Source organism: Eleginops maclovinus, chromosome 9 (assembly GCF_036324505.1).
Source record: "Eleginops maclovinus isolate JMC-PN-2008 ecotype Puerto Natales chromosome 9, JC_Emac_rtc_rv5, whole genome shotgun sequence".
Classification (NCBI taxonomy): domain Eukaryota; kingdom Metazoa; phylum Chordata; class Actinopteri; order Perciformes; family Eleginopidae; genus Eleginops; species Eleginops maclovinus.
Window position 1 is genome coordinate 3,098,182 of NC_086357.1, and position 27,894 is coordinate 3,126,075.

The following is a 27,894-nucleotide window of genomic DNA, read 5'->3' on the forward strand; positions in this document are numbered from 1 at the left end:
AGGTGATGCATAAAGTCCTGAGGTGCATCACTCTGCAGTGAAAGCAGCTTGCACAGGACAAAAGGGCCTTTCACCGTGCGGCAGCTCCAAGGCCTGGGAAGTGATTTCGGAAGATCATGACAAATATTACACTTCCAGCTAGTCAAGGATAGCCAGTGCTCTCTGTTTGATTTAAGCCTCTCTGTGACCTTCATCCTCAATGCCTAAACGAAGGTAAACTGTGCTGCAATACCTTCGGTGAGTCTGACCAAATCAAAGGAAAGGAGCATTCAAGACAGAAGAAAGCTTATTCTGTTGGTTAAGGTTGGGATTAAAGATAGAACGTTTTCTTGGAGGGTTTTGAAATGATTCTATCAATATTTTAGCAAGCGTGTAAGGTAAATTAAGGTCAATAACGGTTACCTTCATCTTATCTGCTTTGGGTTGAGTGTAGAGGTTTTACTTTTACTCATGCCTCGGTGCTGGTTTTGTTGCAGCAACAACTTTAAATCACCTCATGTGACTTCTCTTCAACCCTGACAGTCTAAGCCGAGCAACTATTTCACCCAAAGAAGATCTGGAAAGTACATCAGTACACACAGACCCCAGACTGAGCATACTGCGGTGCACATTGCCAAAACCAAGGTACATACTTGTGGCCACTTCAATGTTAAAGGCCCTGGCTTACATCTGTGTCATCACGTATGCATATACGCTGAAGTTAAGTGTTGTTATGTCCAGAGGGCAGATACTATGTTCCCGTAATCACAGAACCATGAGTAAAGAGAGCTGCACATGAAAGACTGAGCCAGTGTTACAAACTGCATGTTGAGGTACAGGAGTAAGACGTTAAGACTTACTCATCCTAAACCAGCATTTGACATAAGTCATATGTTCATGACCTGGTGAATGAACTCTTCTCTTCTTTCAGTGCAAGTGTAACTACAGGCTGAGGACTAACAAACCACTAAACCTCCCACTCGTCCTTTTCTCACAAAAGCACCGCTCTGACTGACTGATTACAAGTGTTATCACACTCCTATTTCTTACAGCGCTCTGTCCCTGCACGCTACAGTGCACAGAAACACCCTGACACCTGTGCAGGATGTGCACATTATACAATGCCGTTACCATCCAAACAGATCCTTGACACATATGTTACATTAAGGGCTGCAACTAATGATTGTTTTCATTATCAATTATTTTCTAGCTCCAAAAAATGTCAGAAAATAGAGAAAAAAGTCCAAGGTGATGCATTTAAATGTGAAACAGAAAATAGACGCAACTTAATATTGGAGTGGTATATTCTGAGTTTTTTTGCAAGAGAGATAATCAAAATGGTTAATTAGATCAAATAGATATTTTTCTGTCAATCGGCTAATCTACTAGTACACAAACCACTGCTCTTATTTTAAAATAATACGTCCAGTTTGCAGTAATCATAATACCTAGGTAGTAGGCTAATTGACTTAAAATAAAAGTGAATTTATTTTGAGGATTCTTTCGATTGTTTGTAAAAGACTTGTTCTGGCTTCTCAAATGAGCTGATTAAACTCATTCAGCTCAGGGTGATTTAAGCTTAGACTATGTTTCCAGTTATCACTCGATACTTTATGACATCAGTAATGTTTTTTTGTACCTGTGTTCATGTGTTTATGATGCGTGTCCTATGTATAACCTGCCTGCAAGAAAACTTTCCAGCCTGCAGCAATATAGTAAAACGGTAAATCATTTTTGTTCAGTTGGACATTTAAATAACTTTGAATTTCAGACTCTAGGATGTACAAATTTTAAAAACATAATATTGGTCTTCGCTTTCTTTCTTTTTCCAGTCCAGAAATTCATAAAGGAAGTTGAATGCATTCTTTTGGTTAACAATAAAGATTTCAAATGTTTTTTCCTAAATATCCCTTGACAGATTTGAAAACACTTTCAATAAATATGCATCAATTAACTAAGGTTAGTGTCAATCCCTTAGTGCAACACATCAGATAGTTGACATTGTTTAGAAGCCAAGTGATCATTCATTAAAATAATCGGTTTCTCCAGAGGGCAAAACAATCAGCGGCACTATCTGACAGTAATGACAGTAATGTTGGTAAAACAAGGCAAATCACCTTCACCCTAATTTAAGGCAGTTTTCACTGTCATTTGCAAAAAGGGGATTCTTGTTGACTCGTCCTGGTTTTAACCCAGATATTACACGGTTCCTCTGTCACTCAGCTGCACTGAGAGCATGCTGTTCTCTATCTGCAGGCAGGGAACACCACCCAAAGCACTGGACAAACACTCTGTTTACCTCCGTTTATGTTATTCTCCCGTTTACTAATAAAACATGACCCAAAGAGTATAGCATTAGATGCCAACATTAAGCAAACATTAGCTAATAGCCTGTAGCTTGTAGAGGAACAGCGAGAAGAAAGCTGCATGTCAACGCAGCATTCAACATACAGATGTTCACCTGGATTTATGGGCGGTTAAGTAAACACAGCTAACTGGAGAAAAAAATGTTTACAATACATGTTATTTACAGACACGGTGTACAATGACAGTCCACACTGCTCCAAAAACAAGCAACATGTTGAAAGTGTTGAGAACGTACCATGCAGAGTCTCCAGAAAATGCTTGCTGGAAGTGAAGTAGGTCGCGGGTTGCGGATATTAAACGTCTTCTCTCGGCTGGACATTTACACCATCACGTTGTTTTGGGGGATAAGGCGTCCGGTCAAAACTGACGTGATATTTTTCTAGCAAAGTGTTGATAAACAGCCCTTCTTGCTCAAACTTTTAAAAGTTTACTACTATCTATCTGCCTTTCACTGGGGGCTTCATCTGGGGGCGGGGCCTAGGGGAGGAGGCTGAGCTGTGCGCGAGACGGGCTGTTGCTGCACAGCTTTTCAAAGCGGGGTGCACGGGCTCCTCACGAGCCCCTGCACGAGCGCCAGGAGGTCCCACAGACAGCATTCAAAGTAAAAAAAACTGTATCACAGACTCGTATATAAAACGAGACATTACTTATAGAAACAATAAATATATACAAACTTACCAAACCACTTTCCGTTACTTATGGATTACCCAAATATCAAAAGCAACGCCAATAAATAGGCCTACAAGTAGTATATGCCTACTATAAAGAGAAAGACATGTTTTTTAAATAATGAAAGTAGCCCTTCAGACTCGTTTTGCGAGTGCGCGTGTGAATATAACATTGTAATCCTGCTCTCCAATTTATTAAATTAAAAGGTTTTTTTATGTAACTATAAGGGAATACAGTTCCTTTTTTGTAATTTAATTATAATTAAGTAATTCTGTAACATGTATTCCGTTACTTCACAAGCCTAAAGTTGTACTATGTTGTGTCTCAATTCGAAAACTTGTTAGTACACTTCCATATCGTGCACTGTAAACACTTGCTGTTAGCTTGCTAGCTAGCATTGTTGTCGTTCGTGGTTTCAAATCATGACAGACCTGAAACCCGATAAAATTAAGGAAGACTTATTTACCTTACTGGTTAAATGATACTTGATAAATATATAGATTTTTTTTTAATAAAAAAAATAAAAAGCACATGTATTACTTTTCATTGTAAAGTGCTCTGTTCACCAGAAAAAAAACATAATCGCATCTGATCCTGCAGCTTTCTATTGTAGCGAAGATGGCGGTTGTTGAGTTTGAGTAGCGTTCGACTGGCTCAAACTTTTCAACTTTATGATAGATAATCACAGTGCACGTAGCATTTTTCAAGTACAAGTATGCAATACTGTATGCTCTGAACAAATGTTCACTTCATGTAAACGCATTTAACTTAACATTTGTTGTGCAAACATCATGTGGCAGATTATTTTCAAACAAATCATTATTTTCAGACAAATGAAAGCCAGGACATTTTATACGTTTGTGTCCTTTTGAAAATTATGACAACACTTTTACTGGCATTGTATTTGATGTCAATACAACAAAGCTGCTGGAGACCAGCATTCCAAAACAACCACAAGAGCATTTGCATACATAACAGAATGATTCACTAGAAGATTACAAATCATGCACCGAGTAGGCCTATTACAGGCTTTCAATTACTTCGAAAAAATAATCATCATAAATATAAAGATGAAAAAGAACTGGGGACTCAATTTCACAAACAACTCTCTCTGAGCACGATCAAAGGCTGTGAAAATGACACACAAAGACTACTGAGTTTTAGCACTATTTTTGTTTTAAACTTCCTTTAATGCATATGAACCAGGGCTTTATTTAGCTAATGTCATCCTGATGTATTAAACTAGTTGAATCTACCCAGTCACTTTTAATCATTTAAATCGAAAGATTAAGAGTATAACTGTTCTTAAATGTCTCATAAGACAGTCTCCATCTACGGTGCAGACAGATGTGAAATTCTATACAAATCTTAAACAATGTTATTGCATAGGGTTGCTTTAGGTCACTCGTATCGCAAGAGGGCCCATGGAGAGATATATATCTGCATGTGGGTCCTTGATGCCAGATTATGGAAGTGTCTGGCTATGCAAGAGTCTATATGTGCTTCAGTTTAGCACTTCAGCGAAAAGAGGGCTCACATATCTCTGTAGTTACTGAAAGAAAATATGGGGTTAATAAGGGAATAAATCTGCATGCAAAGTATATCGTTTGGGTTTTTATTTTAAGCAACAAATAGCCCTTGCATTTGAATATGTATGCTTCCTAACAAATCTTCTCTACTACATTTACTAGTAAACCTATTTTGCTACATTATTTGACAGCAATAACTAAAGATGTGTATATAAAACATGATACATTGCTTCATATATATTAAAGATTGTTAAACCGGTGTCTTGAAAACAAGATTGCTTTTTAAACCTGAGAATGTTAGGTTAAAGCCGTGGCGACCTTTAACTCCTCGCTATCTCTTCCGTCCTTCAAGTATTCACATTATTTGAGAATATTTATGTTGTGGGGGGCCCGGTAGCACACCTGGTAGAGTAGTTGCCCCATGTCCTATAGGGGAGAAACTGACCTATGGCCCTTTGCTGCATGTCCCCATTCCTGTCTCTCTCCTGTTCATCTGATGCTATTGTACAGTTCTGTGTGTGTCTGAATGCGTTTTTATTTGGATTATGCTTTAATCAGTGTTACACATTTTGATAAGGGGTGCACAGCCTGGGATGCAGAAAACACTCTACAAAAATGCTTTAATGTTCAAAAAGCTCTTTATTTTTCTCATACTGCCTGTGCTGCAGCACCTCTTTTCACCCTCTGTCTGAAACCAGAGCCTAGTCTGCTCTGATTGGTTAGCTGGCCGGCTCTGTTGTGATTGGTCAACCAATACAATTCCAGAGAAACTCCCTCTGAAGGGAACACAGGGATTTTAGCCTTTGCAGACCATTTACATGCACAAAAAAAACTATAGAACACACTTCAGGAAAAGAAAACCCCAAAAAGCAGAATAGGGCTTCTTTAAGTGGGAACAGGAGAACTTATTTTAACATGTGCAGCTGATAAATAAACCTTAAACATTGTATTATGCAGCAGCAACAGCCCTAAAGAATATAATGCAATATTTTGTATGACATTACATTTTTGTGACACAATAAAGAACATGTTTAAAGGCCGGCCTTCTGGTACAGTATTCATCAAGCATCAGGAATTTCTCAAAAGCCATGTTTACATATGGTGCTGTTATGATTACCGGTAATTAGGTTATTTTACTGTTTAGATTATGTTGGCTTCGGGGGAGCGAGGTAAGCACAGCCTGAGTTACATTACATTCATTTGGCAGATGCTTTTGCTCAAACAATTAAAATATATCAGTTTAAACCTCCATAATAATTGCACTCAACCTCCTGTGTGATGTATGAAGGCTATACCTTTCCTTTTGTAATGTATTGCTTTTGAATTTAGCAAAGAGGAGTTGAGAGTAACCTCATTGGGAACAGATTAGCACAGATATTATTAGATATTTAACCACAATAAACATCAATTGCGAACTTGGCTTCTCCGATATTCAAATTTTGGGAGGCTTCTAATATTAGTATGTGAGGATTTGTTCACAGCTCTCACAACACATTTTTGTCACACCCTTTCAATCCAGCACCCCACAACCCCTATCACAGGCACTAAATTGTACGCACAGTGATGTCTGTTTATATAATGTCTCGCTCCCTCCTGCACAAACACTGCGATGCTCAGCTGTGATACCAGACTTCCGTTGAAAAGAAGATGCCGTGTGACTGGGTACGAAATAAATGTCAGCTTAGTGATTTACCACTAATGACACGGCACCTGTGACAAGAAGGGAGGAAACTTTTGTTGTGGAAAACACACACACGAAAACAACAAAAAAAACACCACCGCTGCTTTGAGAGCTGACAAGGAAACGCTCAAAGGGATCAAATAATTTTACATCTCATACATATGCATGCCTCCGTTAAAGTGTTCCACTTTGTTTGTTTACACTGTGTTAAGGTTGTGAATACAGCTGAGAGGAAGGGGAATAGAAATCATAAGAGCGCATCAGATATATGTGAAAATCTGAAGCGTCTTCACATTCCATTAATGTATCAGGAGTTCTGGAGGTGTATTGACCCAGTTGATTGCACCAGCTGTCACGTCCAACAATGCTGTGGCAGATTTATGATGCTGCAGTATATGATTACATACAATAATAACACCTGACCTTACAATTTGGTTGGATTGTATTACTGGCTTATTGTATTGCTTATATAGAAGTCATGGTCTAAAATCTGTTTATCTTTGCATGCAAATGGTTACATGGCATAGTTATTATAGATTACATCATGTCAGCTGTTATATTCATTCTAAATATGTTTGTGTTTTGCGATAATATTCAACAAATCGTGTAACCTTCAGAGATGGGAAATACATTTATTCAAGTGCTGTACTTAAGTCAAATTTTGAGGTACATTACACACTATTTCCATTTTCTGCTACTTAGTACTTCTACTCCACTACAGTTCAGAGGTAAATGGTGTATTTTTACTCCACTACATGTATTTAATCCCTTTAGTGACTTTACAGATCTGCATTAATGATGGTAAATATAATCAGCCCTTAAATCAGACTGTAGTTCACCTGCAGTAAATCCAGCAGCTACCCTGCAGTATACAAAGCCATTCAAACTAGCTGCACCTTTACCAGCTCTGAGAACACGTTAATGATCAATAATTATAAAACATATCAGAGATATTATTCTGAAATGGACCAATCAAACAATGACTACTTTTACTGTCGCTACTTTAAGTACATTTAGATGAGAGTACTTTCTACTTTCACTGGAGGAACATTTAGAATACTTTTACTGTGACAGAGTATTCCTACACTCTGGTACTTCTACTTTACTCAAGTACAAGATCTGAGTATTTCTACTTTACTCAAGTACAAGATCTGAGTATTTCTACTATGACTCAACTACAAGATTTTTCAGTTTTTTTTTTAAAATAGATTTCAATTCCATCTGTTTGACCTCTTGCTTAGAGCTGCAACTAATAATTATTTTCTTTATCGAAGTATCAGCAGATACATTTTTCAAAATTATTTAGTCAATCTAGTAAATTAGCCAAACATTTAAAAAATTAAACAGGATGTCTTTAAAGGTCTTGTTTTCTCAGTCATAAACACACAGATATTTATTGAGTATGATATAAATTAGAGGAAAGCAGCACATATCCATTTGAAAAACGCATTTCCTTACACTTATGCATGAAAAATGACTAAAACGAAGAATTATCTTTCAAAATAGGATATTATTTATCAGTCTACTGAAACCATGATCAGTTTCATAAAGAAAGCAGCATATGCAATGATTATGTGTTATCAACCAATGGGAGATTCTCTTTGTGTGACATCTTTCCAATGCACTGTAAATTCTTAACAGAAGGCAAATACATGTATTAAAGCCACAATACAGAGAAAAGGAAATGTAATTGCATTTATGTTCAGCACAGTCTCATAAACAAAATATGATTTAGGGTGGCACAGCTGTAGAAAGTAAGTTATAACATACAAGCAGAATAAAATAATAGACCAAATAATAAAAAGTAGTGTAATAACTTGTGATCACTGTGAGAATCCCCTTTTCCTTGTCTCTAAATGTTTGATTTGGGCCGGGGTTGTTATTGGACCGCTGAAGACTGAAGCTGCAGGGAGTTATGGGATGGTCCGCTGCCCTCGAACTTCCTCACAGAACAGCCACAACAAAGGCCAATCTAGCATTCAAACTTTAGTACAGCTGGCTCTGTGTACTACACAGAGACTCTAAATGTGAGACAGTAACTCACATGTTCTCACTTTGACTTCAAATACCTATCAGTAGCAGGAAAGATGAGATGATTTTTTTTTTTTTGTTATGCTGGGTTTTATGTCCTCAATCAAAGCAGTATCACATCTGAATTCTATTCAAAAGCAGACTCCCCATATTTTACTAACAGCATCTGGGGCGCATTAGGAATAATATAGATAGAATAACAGCTGATGCCTGTGTGTGTCAACCATGCTGCCTCTGTCTATTTCAGTTTTTCATTAAAACTATTCAATTAAAACAGTAATAATAATCTTTTTTCAGCGCCTTTTCTACCTTCTCACTGTCTTTGTGCTAACGTAGTTGGGTTGTACACACTTTGTTAGACGTTATTGTGCTTTCATGTATTCAGCGTTTAAACTAAATAATAAGCCTACAGTATTAATGCAGGAAAACACAAATATGTGGATTCTGTTGCCCTCTTATGGATTGCGTAGATAATCCTCAGACAGCTCTGCTTATTTGTTATTAGGGTAATCTCTATTGAAGGATTAAGACAATTAAACACAATCATATTAGTAGATGTAGTAGCATTAGCCTTACAGAAGTGTGGTCCTGTAGTTGTGTTAAAGCCACATTGACAAATTACGTAAATGCTCCATTGCAAGTTTAATACATGCAAATGTTCAGCAGTGTTGGTAGCTAAATGTATTTTTTTTTAAGTAAAAGTAACAGTACTCATTATGCAGAAATGTTCCTTTGTTTATTATTATTATTTGTATCATTTTTGCTGATGTGACAGTGTCAGTAGGATTTTAAAGTTGTAGCTGTAAAAGGAGGAACTAATTCTAACCACTAACTGGTATACAGAGACTGGTCTTACTTTTAACATTGTATTAAATGTCTCAATAAAACAAAAATCAGTCTGACTCAGGTCTTCAATCAACTCCAGGATTTGTTTGGCAAATCTACAACCAAAAAGGAAATCCAGATCTTTATGACTGTACCCATCCTCTGAACCCAATAAAATAGCACTTTTGTATTATGATAGCCCTTTGTCACTTTAAGACTTTACAATACATAACTGTAATGTGTTGTGTGAACTTGTTGTGTATGGTGATTGCTGTTTTAAATGCTGGTGCCAGAGACACATTTCCATTTCATGCATATTTATGGACAAAGGAAGCAATCTGAATATGAATCTATAAAAATGTCTCATATTTAATTGGATGTAAAACTCTTGAATGTGTTGAATGTGATGGCATCAACATACAACAAAGTACTTCAAGTGAATGTCATTTGTTACATTGTACCACTGAGTAGCAATAGAATGCAACACTTTGCACCATTTAAGGAATTATATATGTGTTCATTCACAAACAAAAAGCTTATTTTACTCCTCACATTTGAAAAGTCAGGGGCAGAGCCTTTCCTCTATGAACCCCTCCCTCCTGAACAAGCTTCCTGTCATTGTCAGAGGAACACACACTGTGTCAGTATTTATAGGCAGATTCAAAACTTTAGGAAATCTGACAACCTGATTTACACCCCACCTTTCCCTTTCTAAATCCCCAGCACTTTGTCTTTATTTACTGCAGGCTAACCTGGTGCGTGTGCCTCATCGCCACAAATTTATTTTTATTGCTCTCCACCTCTAATATTGCATGAAAGATTAACTGCTTTTCAACAGTACCACATTAAATATAACAAACATCCCATCACTTATGTGGGGTAGTTATGGGTGTATCACTGAGAGATTGTATATAAAGAAATTATATACAGTTTACAAATCTTCTGCCTGCTATAAAATGAATTACATCATTTGACGTGCAAGATGTGCATTTGGTTTTGGGTATTAACAGACTAAACACAACTCTCTGTGTTTGCTTTCAGTAGTAAAATAACATGTCACATTGCAGGGAAATTTCTCTTGTAAATACAAAACTGAAAATAATTTAATAAATCCCTTTTGGGTATCAAAACCACAACAACATTCCACAGGCTTATGCCATCAAGCCTCTTCCAAAGGATACTTTAAAGCCCACACTTTGGCTCCATCCTGTGGACAAAATATGTAAAAGCTCAAGAAATAGGTATTCATTTAAAGTCCTTTCATTTGTGAGCTAAAAAATATTAGATATAGAAGTGCGATATTTACCAAGTCACTTTCACATTAATATATGTGTAACGATGGCTGTAGAACAGGTTTGTCAAGCCATTCCCTGGACATCATTTTCTTAACATCCCTCTTAGTTCATCTATAAGTCCTGCTGCAGGATTTATTACTGGTTGGTCTGAATTTGTGATAATTAATTATTTCATTGCTTTTACCAATGGTTACATAGAGGATAAAAACTGTGACAGTTTGTAAATTCAGCTCTCCATCGAGGTGAGCATGTTTTCCTCAAGTTGGATACCATCGTGAGAACAGTACAAGTACAGACACTCACACCTTGCAGGCCCAGCTCAATTATAATAGAGTTATAGATTTATCTTGGATAATAATTTATTTCTTTTGTTAAGCTTTACTGAAATATATGAGAAATAATATTTTTCTAATCAAGTCTAAAAAAACGTAAATGTGCTACAGTAGACAGTAAGGTTGTAAAAAGAATTGTCCCAATAACTTCAGAAACAAACATTAGATTGTGTTAGTCACTTGGCATGTCTAATATTACTTTAACATTTAATGTTTTTTGTGCGTTTTCATTAGATTTTATATATACACACATATGTTTCTGTTTCATTTTAGTTGTAACTGTTAATTTTATATTATAGAAATAAGTTAACTGACCTGAAATAAAAACAATTCCAGCTCACAGGAAGTAAACTCATGTGTAGTTCGAGTTACCCTGGTAAAGTCCCAATGCGCCCCACTGTTCTATTTTTTAAATCTGAAATCTTCATTCTATAAAAATACCATTCAAACTTATGTACTTTAATATGTACGCCGTATTCCTTTAATCGTTTTACATTTCCAGTGTTAAAAACCTCGGAATAAAACAACTACTATAAAAGACACTACACTTAGAACCTAGGGAAGTGCTACAAGAGTTGTAATTGATTTAAACGTGTAGTTTTATATAACATGGAAATGGGAAATTGGCGCTAACTCACACGATTCGTACTGTCATGTTTGGGTAAAGAACATAGTCAAATATGACTAGTTGTTTTATGTGTTTATCGAAACCATGTTGTCCGCTTCCGTGAAAAGAGCATGAAAGCACCACCCCGCCCAGATTCCAGTTTTGTGTTGGTGTCGACGCACCGAGCCTCACTCTGCTCCTCCACTAGCAGCCGGACAGCATCTTACTGCCCGTACTAGGAGACACCCAAACGAGTGGTGACATTATTTACAAGAGAGTCGGTGTCTCTCCGCCCACCAGTCACGTTTCCTATCAACCGTCAATCACCCAGGATCCTTCTGTTACATCGAGTTGCCATTTTGTTAGGCTCAACACATGTTTACTTTATGCTTAAGGAAAGAGGTTCAAGCTACACATTTGCAAGATACACTGTGGGATTTATTTTTGCATGCAAGAAAATGTTTCAGGCGTCTTTCTCTGAAGAATATCGAAATGCTACATGTGCAGTTAAGTGTTTTGACCAATCAGTTGTAGAGCCTCCGGTAGAGGGGTATAAATTTGAGGCGGTTGCCATAGAAACGTGCCACGGAAGAGTTGAACGCAAGAGCCCGTGATATCTCGTAAGGTAATGCTAGCACAACAATCCATAGTAAATGCCATATTTACCTAACATGAATTCGTGCTATGTTAGCTTGTGTTATCCTGCTAATGACTGAAACATTTGCGACAGTTATCATACGTTGGAAAGGAGCCCACGAGGTTTGACACGACTAAACGTTTAGGTAGTGTTAGCTGCGGTAGCTAAGCTAACTAGATGCTTCTTGACATAGATATTGAATCAATATGCTCTCGATAGACCGTATCGCCCTGTTTGTGAGAGAAAAACAGATCTGCAAAAACCGTGGAAAGGTGAAAATACCTCGTCAGTGTAGTGTCGACTGTCAGTAGGAGAGTAAGCAGGCTAACGTGGCTAAATTCGCCTGGAAAAGATGGCACATTTGTGAAATGTCCTGCAGATTTAATGGCAGCTAGCTAATATGACTATGTATCCCACTAAAGCGTCATTCAAAACATTTCTTGGTAGGGATTGAATCTACACATTTCCAATAGAACACTATAACTAGCTCCAGTGCTTCTCGTTCTTTCTGATCACTTGCTCTGGAGGTTAGCTGAGATGCTCACCGGTGGGCGTGGTGGCTGCACGTGGTGGCCTGATCACTGTCAACAGCGCAGCATGCTGCCATGCTTTCTGCTCAACCCCATACATTACACCAGAAAACAACCATGAGATATAGACTTTTAACCAGGCCTCGGACACCTTAATGCATCTCATTTTAACAGTAGGTTAAGTTAATGTTTAGCTAAAATAATCATTTAAAATGTGTATTCATTCTTTAGTCGGGTTGAGTGATTAAGGTCTCCAAAATCTGCTCCTAGTACTAGGATGGGTTAAATGCAGAGGACCAATTTCACTGTGTGTGCTCTGCTGTGTGCATGTATGTGACTAATAAAGAGGGTTTCATCCTCCGATTCAAATTCAATCTGCGATGAAGTTAATGTGTGCTAAGACTTTCTAAATAATATAATTATTAATTCAATATTCCAAAACTTAATTTTCATTGGAAATCTTTTTCCTAAACCCTCCTTTTTCTTTTCTTTTTTGTCAAACACTGTTTCTATTTACAAAGATGCTCTATTTTACTTTGAAATACTAGATACTATATGGGTCATTCCAGAATTGGAGGTAATTTCCTGTCCCACCTGTACAATTATTAATAATCCATGCCCAAAATGCTAAAACATGCACGTGTTGTGTTACATATACTTGTCCTTAGACAAAATGTAAAATCAGTTGTAGAAAAAGCGGTTTCAAAATATTATTTAAAATATCAAATAGCTCTAAATCTCTCTAAAATGGCATTTTTCTCTTGTGCCTACTTCTTGGTGACCAACTTGCATGTCTAATTTAACATTTCAAATAGGCTTTTTACATACATTTCTTACTATTTTTGTGTTAATACATGTCTTTTGCAATTGTCATAGCATCTGTGAAATCATAAACCTATTTACAATGACAGTCATTTTAAACGGAAGGTGTGTCCCTAACATGCGCGGCAGAGGAAGTTCAAAAAACAGCAGTCACTGCAGGAAATAACATTATCAAGCCATGTGCTACTGCCATGGGTAGACCAAAGCTCAGTCCTCTCTTTTATTTTTCATATTTATCGTATTCTTTCAGTCTAGAACAAGTGTGGCACACTTACCCACTCAACCCTGTTAGTCATATTATCACAGTAACACAAATTCAATTCAAAGTTATCTTTCTTTAGGTAAATAACTGAATTTGTCCTTGCCTTGAAAGTAGCATTACATTGTGCAGCTAGCATGAATTCCTAAATGATAAAGCTAAAATAAGCACTGATTTGCAACCCTGTTACTATAATTCAATTAATCAATAGAAAATGACAGAAACAGCGCTGCGCTTATTTGATTGCTATTGATTTTAAAGTTCTAGCCCCCATTAAGCGCTGTTGAAAAGCAACAAATAAAATATCTAATAGAAAGTGTACCCTCGATGCCTGAACTGGCCAAATCATTTTGTGTGATGCTTTACTACCTGTTTTTATAAAATACATAGAAAAATAAAGGATTCATTTTTTTTTTTAAAGTTTAAACATTCCCATTGTATGTTTATTTGGGTTGGTTTTCTAGTATTTTGGACAAAACATTTTAAAAGTGTCAAACTGTGATAACCCTGTTTATGGAAATGACTCTCAATCAAATGTTCCATTACCTTTGTTACTGTTTTACTTATTGACAGACTCAAAAGTGCTTTAGAAACATGGGTCTATCTATTGTTTTGTTAAATGGAACCATAAAGATGCTTTAGGTGGCAGTAGTGCCATTACAGGCTCCTGAGCACCCACTGTTCTCTTCTGTTGGAGTTGCTATCCATTCCACTAGCATTTCATATATAGGCTTACGTTGGTGATTAATTGTTTTACAAAAGAGGCCATTTGCATCCAGTCAACTGATTAATTTGTTTGGATAAACAAATCATAGAATTGATGATGGTGCAATCTTTATCTTTCATTTTGTTGGTGTTGCTTATTTTAAATTACCCCACCCTTGCAGTGTCTTTATAGGTAAGCAATATTGAGCATACTGCAATCAATAAGCTATTTTTTTTACAGTATGCTATCCTGGAGTAGTTCAAATGAGGGCTGAGACTTCATTTCTGAACTTTTTTGGCACCCTATTTTTTTTCATGATCAGACTATATTTTATGAGGGATGTCATATTGACTATTTTAAAAAGCTTGCAGCTTGACTATAATTGTAAACTTCCGACAACATTAAATCAGTGGCCATGATATCTCAAAATAACTGTGACTGAACAACTTTGTTGTGTGTTCCCATGTTGTGTGTCCGTTTATATCCAATATCAATGTTTACTGAAGCAACTACTTTCTACTTGTTTAGGAAAACGTGTGATGAACACCAAATTGCTGCAAAGCATTCAACCGACTTTTTCCCTCTTCATGGCCTTCAGACAAAACAATGTCTGGTGTAAAAGTCTGTCCCACTGTGAACGGAAACCCCCCTTCCCCGGAGGTCATCAACCCTAAGAACCCTGGCCGTGAAACCAACCAGCTGCACTACCTGGAGAAGGTGGTGATCAAAGCCTTATGGAAGCATAACTTCTCATGGCCCTTTCGCCAGCCGGTTGATGCAGTGGCGCTGGGTCTGCCGGTCAGTAATGACATCATTGATAAGCTATTTCTGGTTTCAGTTAAAGTTCCCCTATTATGAAAAATGCACTTTTTGATGTCTTTTATACATAAATATGTGTCCCCGGTGTGTACGGAGACTCACAAAGAGTCAGAAAATACAACCCTCTCTCTTTTCCTCCTTACCCACATCTCTAAAAACGGGGGTACAAACGAGCTGATCCAGATTTGCTGCCGATATGAAGTCATAAACAAAATGTGGGCTGGCTTTACATGAACTCCTGGCAACGTCCCGCCCAATTGACACATCCAAACCTATCGTCCCCAATATACAGTGGGCGAGCTGAATCCCCTCCCCAGCTGTGTGTCTGGGTATTCAGCAGGATGTCTGCAGGAGGGACTTAGAGTTGTTGTAGATAATACATATAATGTCTCTGTTCTAGTGGTAAACACTGAGAAGTGTTTCAGAAATAATGCTGGATGTGGTTTGGAATATTATATGGCGTTTAATCACGGCAGCGTTTAGCTGAGTTTCTCTGTTAGAAACTTCTCTCTTCAGAGGAGAGATCATCATGCTGCAAAGGGGCGTGGCCAGCTTAAACTCTGCTGAAATTTAAAGCTACAGTCACCGAATCAGCACTTCAGGAACAGGGCTGAAATAGAGGGGGATGAGGCATGCTACAACGGGGGATCTGTTTGGTATTTTGAGCAAAACACTTCAGACAAGTTTTGAATACATATTGCCCTCCAATAAATTGTTAAAATACAGTATAATAGAAGACATTTAATGAGTAGTATTACAATGTTTGAACTATAATATCATATGTTATGGTGGATGCGTTTCTTTAGACTTGGATCTGGGAAGGAAGGGTTTTGTCTTCATTCTAATGTATTTGTTCTCTTTCAGGATTATTATTCAATCATCACAAAGCCTATGGATCTGACCACTGTAGAAAAGCGTCTCCACAACAAATACTACTGGCGAGCACTTGACTGTGTGAAAGACTTCAACACCATGTTCAACAACTGCTATATGTACAACCGGGTAAGAACAGTGAGGAAGTATTGTTAATGTCAAAGCAGTTTGTGACCTGATATAATGTCCACTTATTGTCGTCTATCATACTGTAAGGCAAAGGCTGAGACGTCACACCCAGAGTGACATTTTATTTTAGGCTATGACAGGCTGGAGATTATTTCTGCAGCTCAAACAGGATTGGTGTATGAACACATGCTTGACTGAGTTCTTTTATTACGCACCTTTTCTTTCCGCAGCCCGGAGATGACATTGTTTTTATGGCACAGACCTTAGAGAAGCTTTTTCTGCAGAAGCTGTCCGACATGCCTAAGGAAGAGATTGAACTCACAGCCAACAATACAAAGGAACCAGTGAAGGGGAGGAAGACAAATATAGGTATCATGCACAACCCCAGTCCCAACTGCAAGGAATTAGTTCATTTTAAAATGGTTTCTGATCATTGTGCATGCATTCCCCTGTGCCTCAGCTCATGCAGGTTCAGTGAAGCACAGATCCCTTCTGTCAGAAGTCGTTCTCCAGCAGACTGTTACCGTCATTCCAACTGATGTGCCCAAATGTATCGCCCCCAACCAGCTCTCTGTACAAATAGACCCCACAGTAAGTATTTCATTACTTTGAAAGTACATTTCACACTCTACATTTAACCACTATCTGTAAGGTGTTCAACATGTTGAAAAGATGTTTATCTTTTTTTGCTAATTACAATGAATGGGTATTATAGTTTACAATTCCATTCTAATGCTTAGTTCAGGTAGGACATTGTTTCCTGTTTTCTTACAACTGACAGTTGTAAGTTCCCTCCCCTGCCTGAAATGCACTTCCTTTGGCTAGTGCCTAGCGTCCAAACACTTGAGCCCTTTCTCATTTCTCATTTTCCCCTCCTCGACTCCTCGCCTCGCGTCTTAGTCCCACCAACAAGAGATGCGAGCGAGGAGTCGAGGAGGGGAACCAAGGAGAGAGGAGTGGATAAACAGGCGTTAAGAGAAATGAGAAATCCTCTCCTCTGAGCGTCATTCTGAAGCGAGGTCCATTAATGATGGCAGGAGGCACAGCAGCGCTTTCTCACATTTAATACTTATGGATACATTTATGAAGACCTATCTGATCATAAAATTGAACTTTCCATTTCCAATTTCCAATTGGTGTTGATAAAAGGCCATCACAGAAGTCACTCCAAAGATAACATGACATTTTGATGTACGATTTCCAAATGAAAAGACCATTGCCAACTCCTACATGAGCTATCGTCCCAATGTTTTTAGAAAATAATAAATAAAAATAACTCTCAGGGTGGTAGCAGGCCACTCCAAAGAACTACTCGGAGAATATCAGGACCTTCTGATGTACAGTTTCAAAACAAAAGACCTTTGAAATCTCATATATGAGCTATCTTCCCTCTGTTTGCTGTTCTCACTGCAAACATTGCGTCACGATTAAAGCATTGTATTAAAAATATAAGTAGCCTAATATCTGGGGGGTATGCCGTGAGTGAGTAACAAACGGTGAAGGGCAGAAAGTTTGATGCGCATTTGATCCTCTTAAATAACTTGTAATCACATGGGAACAGTTTGCAGAGCTGTCATGGTTCAGATAAGTCCAGCCGTGCATCACTCCTCTTTTAAACATTACTGTTGCCGGAAATACAGACAGTCTCCTCAATGCTCCATCCTCGGTCCTTGATGTGAATTTAGAGAAATGAGATGTCCTCCAACATGGCGCGCTGAAATTGTTTTCAGGGTCACTACCGGAGAAATGAGAAAGGGCTATTATACACGAAAGGCTGAGGGGTTGGACATCTAAAAGTTGTTGGCCTGCTAACCAATCAGAGCAGACTGGGCTCTGGTTTCAGACAGAGGGTGAAAAGTGGTGCTGCAGCACAGTCAGAATGAGAGTTTTGTTGGCTTCTATTTTTTAAGACAGACCATTTCCCAATTTGTAGACGGTAAGATAAATACTGGAGTTGGAAGCAGTATTACAATCAATCCCTTTAATGCTAGACACACAAGTGTTGGCGTTACCTAATCTCACATCATTCATGGAATTTGGTCAATACTATTGATCTATATGCCTTTTATCTCAACACAAAACTAACGGTCAATAATTCTCCCTACAGCTTTGTTTTACTAATATAGTCTTTTACTGTAAATGTGCAACCTTTTTCTAAATACCCAGGTCAAAAAAGGTTTCAAGAGGAAAGCAGACCCCACAGCAACCACCACCTCCGTCATCTACAGCAAGGAGGAATCCCTCTCTGAGAAACATTCAGCACCCTGTGCGTTATTGTCCCGGAGAGGCAGCGGAAGGCCCATCAAACCTCCAAAGAACAGAGACTTGCCTGCCTGTGAGAGCAAGGTGCACCTGTCTGAGCAGCTGAGGTTCTGTGATGACATGCTGAAGGAGATGCTGTCGAAGAGACACTACGCCTATGCATGGCCCTTCTACACACCTGTTGATGCTGTTTCTCTGGGCCTGCACGACTACCACGACATCATCAAGCAGCCTATGGACCTGAGCACCATCAGGGTAAGAACATTTGGATGATGATGTTATTTTTTCAATATAAGTCAGATAAATTTCCCTCCCAAGTGTTGTTTTTTTTTTAGAGAAAAATGGGTCAGAGGAAGTATGCAAACGCAATGGAATTTGCCGCTGATGTCCGCCTGATGTTCTCCAACTGTTACAAATACAATCCACCTTCACACGAGGTGGTCTACATGGCAAGAAAACTGCAGGTATATATTTTTCTTTCTTTAATATCAGTATGCTTATACTATAAGGTACCATGTGGAGTTGTTTTGAAAACAAAGTGATGTATGTTTCCCATTAAAATGCATTTTTTATATGCTTAAGGCATCATACATTTCTTGAATGTATTTCTGTGAAAAAATGTAAACCTACGCTGTGGATATCAGTGTGTGCGTGCTAGCAGACTCCTTCCTCCTTGTGTTGTTCGGCACGTTGAAGGTCATGTCATTATGTTTCCTGGAATGTTTTCACCACCAACTGTCGATAAGTAGAATGGAGTGAAGCCCACATGCAGTGCCTTAATCAATATGAGGACCCACCCTTAGTGTCAATTTTCTATAGTGTTTACTACTGGTCGTAAACTCCACATGGTACCTGCAGTTTTGTTTATCAACTAAAATGATTTAGGTTCTAATTAAACAGTCTGAACTGATTATTAGTAATCAGCCTGGGCCACATCACCTACCTCACTGAACTGCTGTAGGTTTTGTCTGTGGCATTTTCTTCATACACTATATAAACAAAAACATTGGTAGATTCTGGTATATGGGGGTTGTTTTTCTGGGATTGGCCTCGGCCTCTTAGTTCCAGTGAAGGGGATTCTTAATGCTTCATCTAACCAAGTCATTTTGGACTATTTTATGCTTCCAACTTTGTGGAAACAGTTTGGAGAAGGCCCTTTCTGTTCCAGCATGACTCAGCCCCTTGCAAAAGCAAGGTCCATAAACACATGGTTGGATGAGTTTGGTGTGGAAGAACTTGACTGGCCTGCACAGAGCCCTGATTGAACACCTTTGGGGTGAACTAGAATGGAGAGCCAGGCCCTCTCGTCCAACATCAGATTCTGACCTCACAAATGCTCTTCTGGATGAATGGGCAAGAGTTCCCACAGACACACTCCAGAATCTTGTAGAAAGCCTTCCCAGAAGAGTGGGGGCTGTTAAAGCTGCAAAGGGGGGGCGGCAACTTCATATTAATGCCTGAGAATTTGGCATTTGGGTGTAATGTGTAGGTGTCGCAATACTTTTGTCTATGTAGACACTCAAACTATAGAGAAAAATGTCAGCTACTGTATGTATACATTGCCAATTTAATATCTAACTATAATTTCGTGTTAGCTGAAAACCGTGTATGCTACCAGAAATATTAGGTTAACAATAAGGATAGGATCAGAGTTGTTTTTATATATTTATAACTGATACATCTCCATGAACTGTGATCAAACCATACTGAAATTAAAGCATAGTATTGGTTTGACCAATTACTACTACAAAACGTATTTTGTATTTTGTATCAACAGGGTGTTTTTGAGGCCCGATATCTGAAGGTCCCCCAAGGAGTGGATGTTTGTCCCCTACCTCGTCAGCAGCTCGACAAGGGAAAGGCAGAGCGAGTTGGAAGTGTGTCAACATCATTCAGCTCTGAAAGCGACAGCTCCTCAGAGACAGAGATCTCTCCAGGAGGGGTGTCTGTTCAGCTAGCCAATCTAGAGGAACAGGTTGGTATGAACATGCCAGTAACCAAGCAAATAAGTTCTCCTCTTCAGTGCATTTCACCTTATTGGTTCATTAATGGCTGGCTTTTCAGTTAGAGGCTGTCCGTGATGAGCTGAAGCGACTTGCCCAAGAGCCTGTGTTGAAACATAAGAAGAAAGCAAAGTTGAAAAAAGAAAAGAAAGCCAAAAAAAAGGACATCGCTAGATTAAAGCACATATCCTCCAAATACAAGTCTATGGTAGAAAAACTGGCCAACCGCAAAAGCTCTACTTTGTAAGTGAACCCAATTAAAGTCTTTTGATATGGTTTATATTTTATACTTTGGACAAGGACAGAGTACAGTTTTTGAATAAAGTGAACCTGAGATGTTTTTGTGTTTATATCTAGGCATGGCAACAGACACAACATACATGGAGTACCTTTAACCTGTGAGGATGAGGTCCCATCAATTCCAGTGACTTACCAGGAGAAGAAGCAGCTGAAATCGGACGTCGACAAGCTGCCTGGTGACAAACTGGGCAAGTTGGTGAAGATCATTCATGCCAGGGAGAACTGCCTGCGTGATTCTTCTCTGGAGGAGATTGAAGTGGACTTTGACATGCTCAAGCCTTCCACGCTGAGGGCCTTGCAGAGGTTTGTTGCAGATTGTCTGAGGAAGTGCCGCAAGAAAGCTGGTAGTAAGTCTTTGTTTAAGCTTTTTCTGTTCCAGCAAATAAGCCTACAGTATTTGTGAAATGCTTAATGATGATGGAGGGTTTTTATGTCTTCCTCCTGCAGAAACAAAGCCGGTCACAGGAGGAATGCAAACTGGGAAACTTAAGAATGCCAGTACCGCTCAGGTTCCCAGTAAAGAACAGCACATAATTAAGAGTAAACAGCCACCGCGTAAGATTTTGATTAACAAACTAATACCCCCTTTACACATAGCACCAAAATGCTATTTGGGTGATTGGATTATACTTGGATATGGTTTGACACATGGAAGTACAGTGTAGTGTAAATGCACTCAAAATGCATTGAGGACAGATTACGATCCTATCAACCAAACCAATTATAGTGTTTTTAAAGGCCTGGGCCACTCACTAGAGCTGAGGTATATTACCTCATAAGTAAAATTATTATTGAGTCAGAAATATTTTTGAAATGTAGGAAAAATAAGCTTGAAACTTGAATATGATTTATGAAAAAACAACAGGTTACATCCCAGGTTTTCCATAGGGTTTCGTTCATTTTGTGTTGGTGTAAAGGGGGTCTGTGCCATTTAGCATCAACATGAGAGGCACGGGGAGTACAAATGAAACTTTTACCCTTCTTTCGTTAACAGCTAAAGTCCTGGCAGCTCCTGGCCCCAGCTGGCTCCCACGCCTCAGTGCGAGCAGCAGCAGCAGCAACAGCAGCAGCAGCAGTGATTCTAGCTCTAGCAGCGATGGCAGTGACCTCGAAACAGGTAAGCTGCCCCCCCCCACTCCTCCGTTAGCATCCTTCCCTTCTCTCCTCGCATGGAAGAAGAGCCATGGGAATAAACCAGCTGGGTGACTTTCCAACTCTTATCATGGTTGCACACCAAATATCATTTTTGCCCTTTTTGTTTATTACACGCCGCACACACACACACACACACACACACACACACACACACACACACACACACACACACACACACACACACACACACACACACACACACACACACACACACACACACACACACACACACTTGAATAATCTTGCTACACAAAAGAGGTGCACATGTCAGAGTATTGTATACAAATATAAAAATAGGTTGGTTGTTTTGTTGTAGTGGACTATACCTGGTGCCTGATATGAGGCAAGGACACTGATACACCAGGACATCTACACCAGAGCAACTGCAAAGTTTTAAATGTGTTTGTGAATCAGTATTGTTCTGCCTGACACTGCAGACTGTGAATTATTGATGTGCATGTCTTTCAGTGCCAAAAACAAAGAAGCAGAAAAGTAAAGACTCATGCCAAAAGGTTAAGGTAAATGCATTCAGCATTTACTAACTGTAATCACATGATTAACTGTCACATCTCCAATAAAAAGTAAGCATGTTGTTTCTACTTAACCCACAGGAAACTCATATGGCCTGTGGCAAGCAGATGTCTCTGATAAAAGACTTGACCAAAGCCTCCGTGAAGACCTGTCATCCTCCTCCTGCTGTGCAGTCCTTCAACGCAGAAACCAAAGGCCACCCAACATCCAATAATAAAGAGCGGACCTGTTTCAAGATGACTTTATCCCCTCCAGGTACTGCTCACCTCTCTCCTCTTTGTCCCTCAACCAAGAGGGAATTCAAATTTGTCCAAAGAAGGAACATTTCAGCATTTTACAGTCAGTTTTCTATTGAAATATGTGATTTCATTCAAAGCCTGTGGGTCTTGGGCATGTAAAAGCTGTCATCCAATGCTCTAGTTCTGGATTAGTTCAAATGCATTTGTCTCTTGACAGTATGAGACTGAAGGTAAAACATTTAAAATGCTTAAAGGGCCCTATTCAGTACATTTCCAGATATTAGGCATTCAGGTTCAGTATGTAGTGTCTCTCCTGGGACATGTCTCCATGCTTTAATGTTCAAAAAGCTCTTTATTTTTCTCATACTGCCTGTGCTGCAGCACCTCTTTTCACCCTCTGTCTGAAACCTGAGCCCAGTTTGCTCTGATTGGTTATCTGGCCGGCTCTGTTGTGATTGGTCAACCACTTGGAGATGTCCCTTCCTTTTAGCCTATCACGTACAATGTGAGATTTTAGCTTTCGCAGACCATTGACATGCACAAAAACCTATACAACACACTACAGGAAAGGGAAGACTCACAAAAAGCATAACAGGGCCCATCTAAATAAAGATTATAGACATTAACGCTGTTCTTTTTTTCTGTATCGTCAGGCTGAAACGTTGTTGAGAGCTCATATGTTAGCTTGTGTTTGAGCTTTTATATGTTTTTGCCTTTCTGCATCTCTACTTCTGCACATCAGCCTAATACTGTACAGCACATTAATTCCTGACTTTTGATTAAATCTATAGTGTTTTAAACCAAACACCAGGGGAGAGAGTGCACTCTACCCTCTCGTTCTTTCTCAGCCTTTAGTCCCTCTCAGCGCCTTTTGATACCTTTTTGCCACATCAGCAAGAACACCAGCCGAACCCTGTATTCGCAGATCAGCTTTGTCAGCAAATTCCTTTCATTGGAATTTCTTATTCCTCCCTCACTGATACGGCTCCACATCCGATGAGCCTTTCTCTTCCAACGCCTGTTCATCTCAGACTCCCTGTTCCCCTTTTTAATTGTCCCGTATGCTAAGTGTCATCAAGAAACAGAAGTTTGGAAAGTTTGACATGGCTCACTAACTGTGGCTTATTTATTTGATTTATCGTTTATTTGGTAGGGAGAGATACAATATACATTGACAGACTGAAAACAGTTATCCGATGCAAGTATCATAGTGTTCATAGCGAATGCTAGTTTACAACACTCGTCCCTAGAAGGGCTTAGTTCTGATAGTGCTGAGGAGGAAGGTCAGGGAACAAATCACCGCCTTATTATCGGCCTGCGCTTGACAAGAGATGTTCCTAGCTGAACAGTAGCCGCAGTTCAAGCAATTCGTTTTTGGCTTCACAACATTTTGTCAGATACAGTGCTGAGAAACAATGTAATGGGTACACATCAACTTCATCGTAAATTATGCTATGTATAAAATATAATACATCACTATAATTAAGAGCCTAAGAAATGCCCTTATCGACAGCAAGACATTAACACACATTTTAGGTCTGACAAAATTCCAATGTTTAAAGCCTATCATGCCTAAGGTTATTACATATGAAGATCTATATTACATTTTTATAAGGCCTGACTCACTGTCACTCACTCGCTTTATTCCTCCAATCCTAGACTTCTAAATAATGAGAAAAGTCAGAGAGAAGTGTCTCTGTGCGGGGTCTTCCTCTACGCGTACAAATGATTCAACACTTAGGGTTTCCTGCTCGACGTAATTAACCCAATGACCAGGGCAAAACTCCTGAAAGAAGTGTGAGAGGTTTTCCGGCAGACACAACACAGCGCCCAGATGCTTTTGTTTTTTTCCTGCAACAAACAGACTCAATGAAAATGCTCTCGAATAAGACATTTTTTTCAGCTGACCAACGTTTGGTTTACTATTAGCGAGCAGCCCATCCTTACTGCATCTCATGCTGCTTCTTCCTGCTTTCAATAGATCTGGCTCTTCTGTTAGTCTGTACAAACATAAAGTCAGAGAGGTATTAACACACGGTTGTGATGTGTTTATATCTGTCCTCTTCTGTTTGACAGATTTGTCTGCCCTCCTGTCACCCATGGTGTCTCCAGGAGTGTTGCTGGACTGGACTGCAGCCAGATTTGAGGTACGTCTAAAGATACGGAAACACGTCACAACGACAACTGCCTAAATGCTTTTTTTTGGGAAATCTTTTGCTACACACACTATGCATTATTATTATTAATATTATTATTAGTGTAATTATTATGATGTGCCATTTTTAAACAACCTCTATATCAAATAGATCTTCCAAATTACTTTATTTAGAGGTTCTGTGTGTAATGTCTGCCTAACTGCTCACTGACTGTCCTTCTGCAGTGAACCTGACCTCAAAATGAACACACTGAAGTTCATTTTGTATCCTACATTAAATCAGGGGTGTCAAGCATACGGCCCACGTGCCAAATCCGGCCCACCACCTAATTGAATGGCTTGCGAGAGCTTGAAAAGAATATGATAAGATTATGAGGTTAAGTGCTGCTTTGTAGAAGTACGATGCCCATAATATTCACGTCCCACAATGCATTTCTTTCAGGGACTAGTATTGAAACGTTTTAATATCAGCCAAATGAGGGGGTCGGGCAGTCAGCGCTCAAAGAACAAAAATGACAGCGACACCAAACACGGTCTGTTTTAGCCACAGAGACGAACCAGTCCAAAGGCAGCCGCTTCCTCACAGAATAACCCGCTCTGTCGGAACCAGTCAGTGTTGCTACGGCTTATTCCGACATACCTCCATTTTAAAGTCCTTGCTTGTACTGCATGTTAGCTCAAGTAGCATCACCACAACAAAACCTTTGTTTAAAACATTCATTTCTAATTATTGGCAATATTTGTACAAATTAAAACTGCAAAGAAAAGGCTGCTGATGCAACATCACCCTTTTCTATGTTGTCCTCACAATGTTTTCTGTGTAGTATAAGAACATTCTAAGATAAAATGTACCTTTTATTAATCCTCGTGAGCAAATTCTGGAGTTCAAGCAGCAATAGATAGAGAAAGGAAAACAGTAGAGATTCACACCAGGATAAAATGATATACAGGCAAGTAACGGTTTTAAAACAAAGTGTTTTAAAAATAATTAAGTGGGCATATTCACTAATGTATTAAAGAGCTTCATTTTCAAACTGAATCTCTTCTTTCAGCCCGGCCAAGTGCTGTCCCCTCTGACAGTCAGCCCACTGCATCCCAGAGAGGACACCAGGTCCAGTAAGTCCCTAGGACACCCTTACTCTGAGCCCACCATTTGTAATAGATATCCTTTTTTTTAAAATGATTATGGCAGATTTCAGATATGCTGAGGATTTCCATGCTCAGCTGATGAATGTGCCTTACACCAACTTAGCAAGTCACTCTGTTGAAGAGGGAAAAAAAGACATTCCCAAAAAGGTTAGCATTTTTTGATTCCCTGAACTGTTGGAAAATCTAAGTAACACAATTATTATGATTATTATTATTATTATTATTATTATTATTATTATTTTGTAAAGTTAACCAAGTAGTTTTGTTTCAATTATGTTATCCATGTGTTTGAAATGTTCCCCAATGTGAGGGGCAGGTGCTGAAACTGTCCCTGGATGTGAAACATAAAATGTTTTTTTTTTTTAAAACTGATGGAACATTCCAAACGGGTGAATAAACATGAAGATTTGTTTTGTTCAGGACATTGTTCTGAAAAACGCTGACTCATGGGCCAAACTGATGAGGCAGTCAGTAACTACAACTGTTATCAAGTCGTCCAAGGAGAGCTTTGAACAGTTCCGTAAGGCTGCCCAAAAAAAGGAAGAACTTGAAAAAGCCCTGAAGAAGAAACAGACGGAAGACAACAAGGAGAGGGAGGCTCCTGGGAAGAGCAGGTATCTAGAGAATGATTTGAAACATGTTTAGAGACAAAAACAACATTTCTAACATAATTGTAAAGCTGTTTCTCCAGGAAAGCTCGGTAGTTGATTCAACTAGATCTCAACTTTCAATAACATTCTCCTTCCAGCTTACCAGGCCCGTGTGAAGCAGACACTAATCCACAGCATATTAAGGAGGATGCTGATTCTCCAGAGAGCATTTGTAGAGGAGCTCTAGACACTGCTAAAGATGTTGAGCCGCATAAGTCTCCCGTAGAAACACAACCTCTAACCACACAGTCTGCGGTGGATATGAGGAGAGAGATGGCCCGCAGGAAGGAGCAGGAACGACGCAGGCGAGAGGCTGTGAGTTCCCTCATCCATCTTACTGTCGCTGTGTGCTCCTGGTATTCTTTAAAGGACATTTGTTATGCATTTTAATGGCATTTCTGTGGATTGTTTTTCTCTTTATAGATGTCCGGTATAGACCTGTCTATGCAGCGGGACATCATGACTTCATTTGAGCTCGCCCTGGACTAAAGAAACTGGGAACTACTTGAAAAATAAATCCCTCTGTGCCAAACTACTGAGCATCGTCTCAGTGAATAGCTCGAGCTGCTGGTTCTCTCAGGCACAAAACACAACCTCACTTTACCATTTGAATGTTCTCAAGGATAGAAAAAAAAAGATTAATGTGAAAAGAATAAATAAAAATGCGTCCTGAAATGTTTGCACTGTTGGGTTTGAGAGGATTGGGGTGATGCACTGTCAAACCTGAAGCTGATCTTTTGTGCAAGTTTATCTGTTCTTTTCTCTTTTGTGTGAAAGTTGTGTATGACATGCTATTACATGCATACACTGTAGTTCAAATGCCACCTTGTCTTGTTTGCTGAAATTTGCATTGTTCAGTTATTTTTGTTAAATGATTCCATCTGATCAACCCTTACCACCATCTCTCACTTCACCCTGACTCAAATATACCAAGCGCAGACCAAACACTGTTATATGTTGATGTTCCATGTACACATGACTTCATTTTTCTTGCACAAAAGTACATTTTGACCCAAGGTTGGTAGGTCCTTGTGAATGTTTCCAATGTGGAATTGAAGTCTCAGTTCCTTTGCTACTTGAAAATGCCATACATTGTGTTAACTGAACACGCACTGCACTTTGTTCTCACAGTTTCAAAGTTGCTTTTTGAGATTATCTACATGTTATGTATGTTACAGTTTGTATAAGTTAAATAAATACAAATTGATTTCCTGTTTTTTGTTGGATCAAAGTAATAAAGTTATTTTCACTAAGCAATCTGCATCACTTCATCACTACCTCTACTCATAATGGCAGTGCAGTGCGGACCACATATTAAGGAAATTAACTGCAATAGAACAAATGTAAATAACAATATTGA

The 27,894-nt window shown here is 38.9% G+C and overlaps 2 protein-coding genes across 6 annotated transcripts in view; one reads left to right on the plus strand and one right to left on the minus strand.

Moving 5' to 3' along the window:
- Positions 1–2,812, minus strand: part of tgfbr3 (transforming growth factor, beta receptor III) — a 77,603-nt gene extending 74,791 nt beyond the window's left edge. Inside the window, exon 1 of the mRNA XM_063890531.1 lies at positions 2,582–2,812. The gene's annotated coding sequence lies outside the window, so the exon portion shown is untranslated. The remainder of the gene's footprint in view (positions 1–2,581) is intronic.
- brdt (bromodomain, testis-specific) lies at positions 62–27,802 on the plus strand. 5 transcript variants are annotated; one of them, XM_063890527.1, is made up of 21 exons: positions 62–237; positions 523–624; positions 14,798–15,067; positions 15,953–16,090; positions 16,321–16,459; positions 16,551–16,681; positions 18,257–18,607; positions 18,688–18,816; positions 20,130–20,327; positions 20,417–20,598; positions 20,713–21,002; positions 21,103–21,210; positions 21,650–21,772; positions 22,279–22,328; positions 22,422–22,596; positions 24,657–24,727; positions 25,788–25,851; positions 25,928–26,031; positions 26,305–26,498; positions 26,633–26,849; positions 26,958–27,802. In XM_063890527.1, exons 3-21 carry the CDS (start codon positions 14,876–14,878, stop codon positions 27,021–27,023), a joined length of 2,922 nt encoding a protein of 973 aa, XP_063746597.1. In that variant the 5' UTR covers positions 62–237; positions 523–624; positions 14,798–14,875; the 3' UTR covers positions 27,024–27,802. The 5 variants fall into 5 exon arrangements, with proteins under 5 accessions (XP_063746597.1, XP_063746599.1, XP_063746600.1 ...); XM_063890529.1 differs by lacking the exons at positions 62–237; positions 523–624 and adding an exon at positions 11,538–11,940 and having other exon boundaries at positions 16,375–16,459; XM_063890525.1 differs by lacking the exons at positions 62–237; positions 523–624 and adding an exon at positions 11,539–11,940.
- The last annotated feature ends 92 nt before the right edge of the window (positions 27,803–27,894 follow it).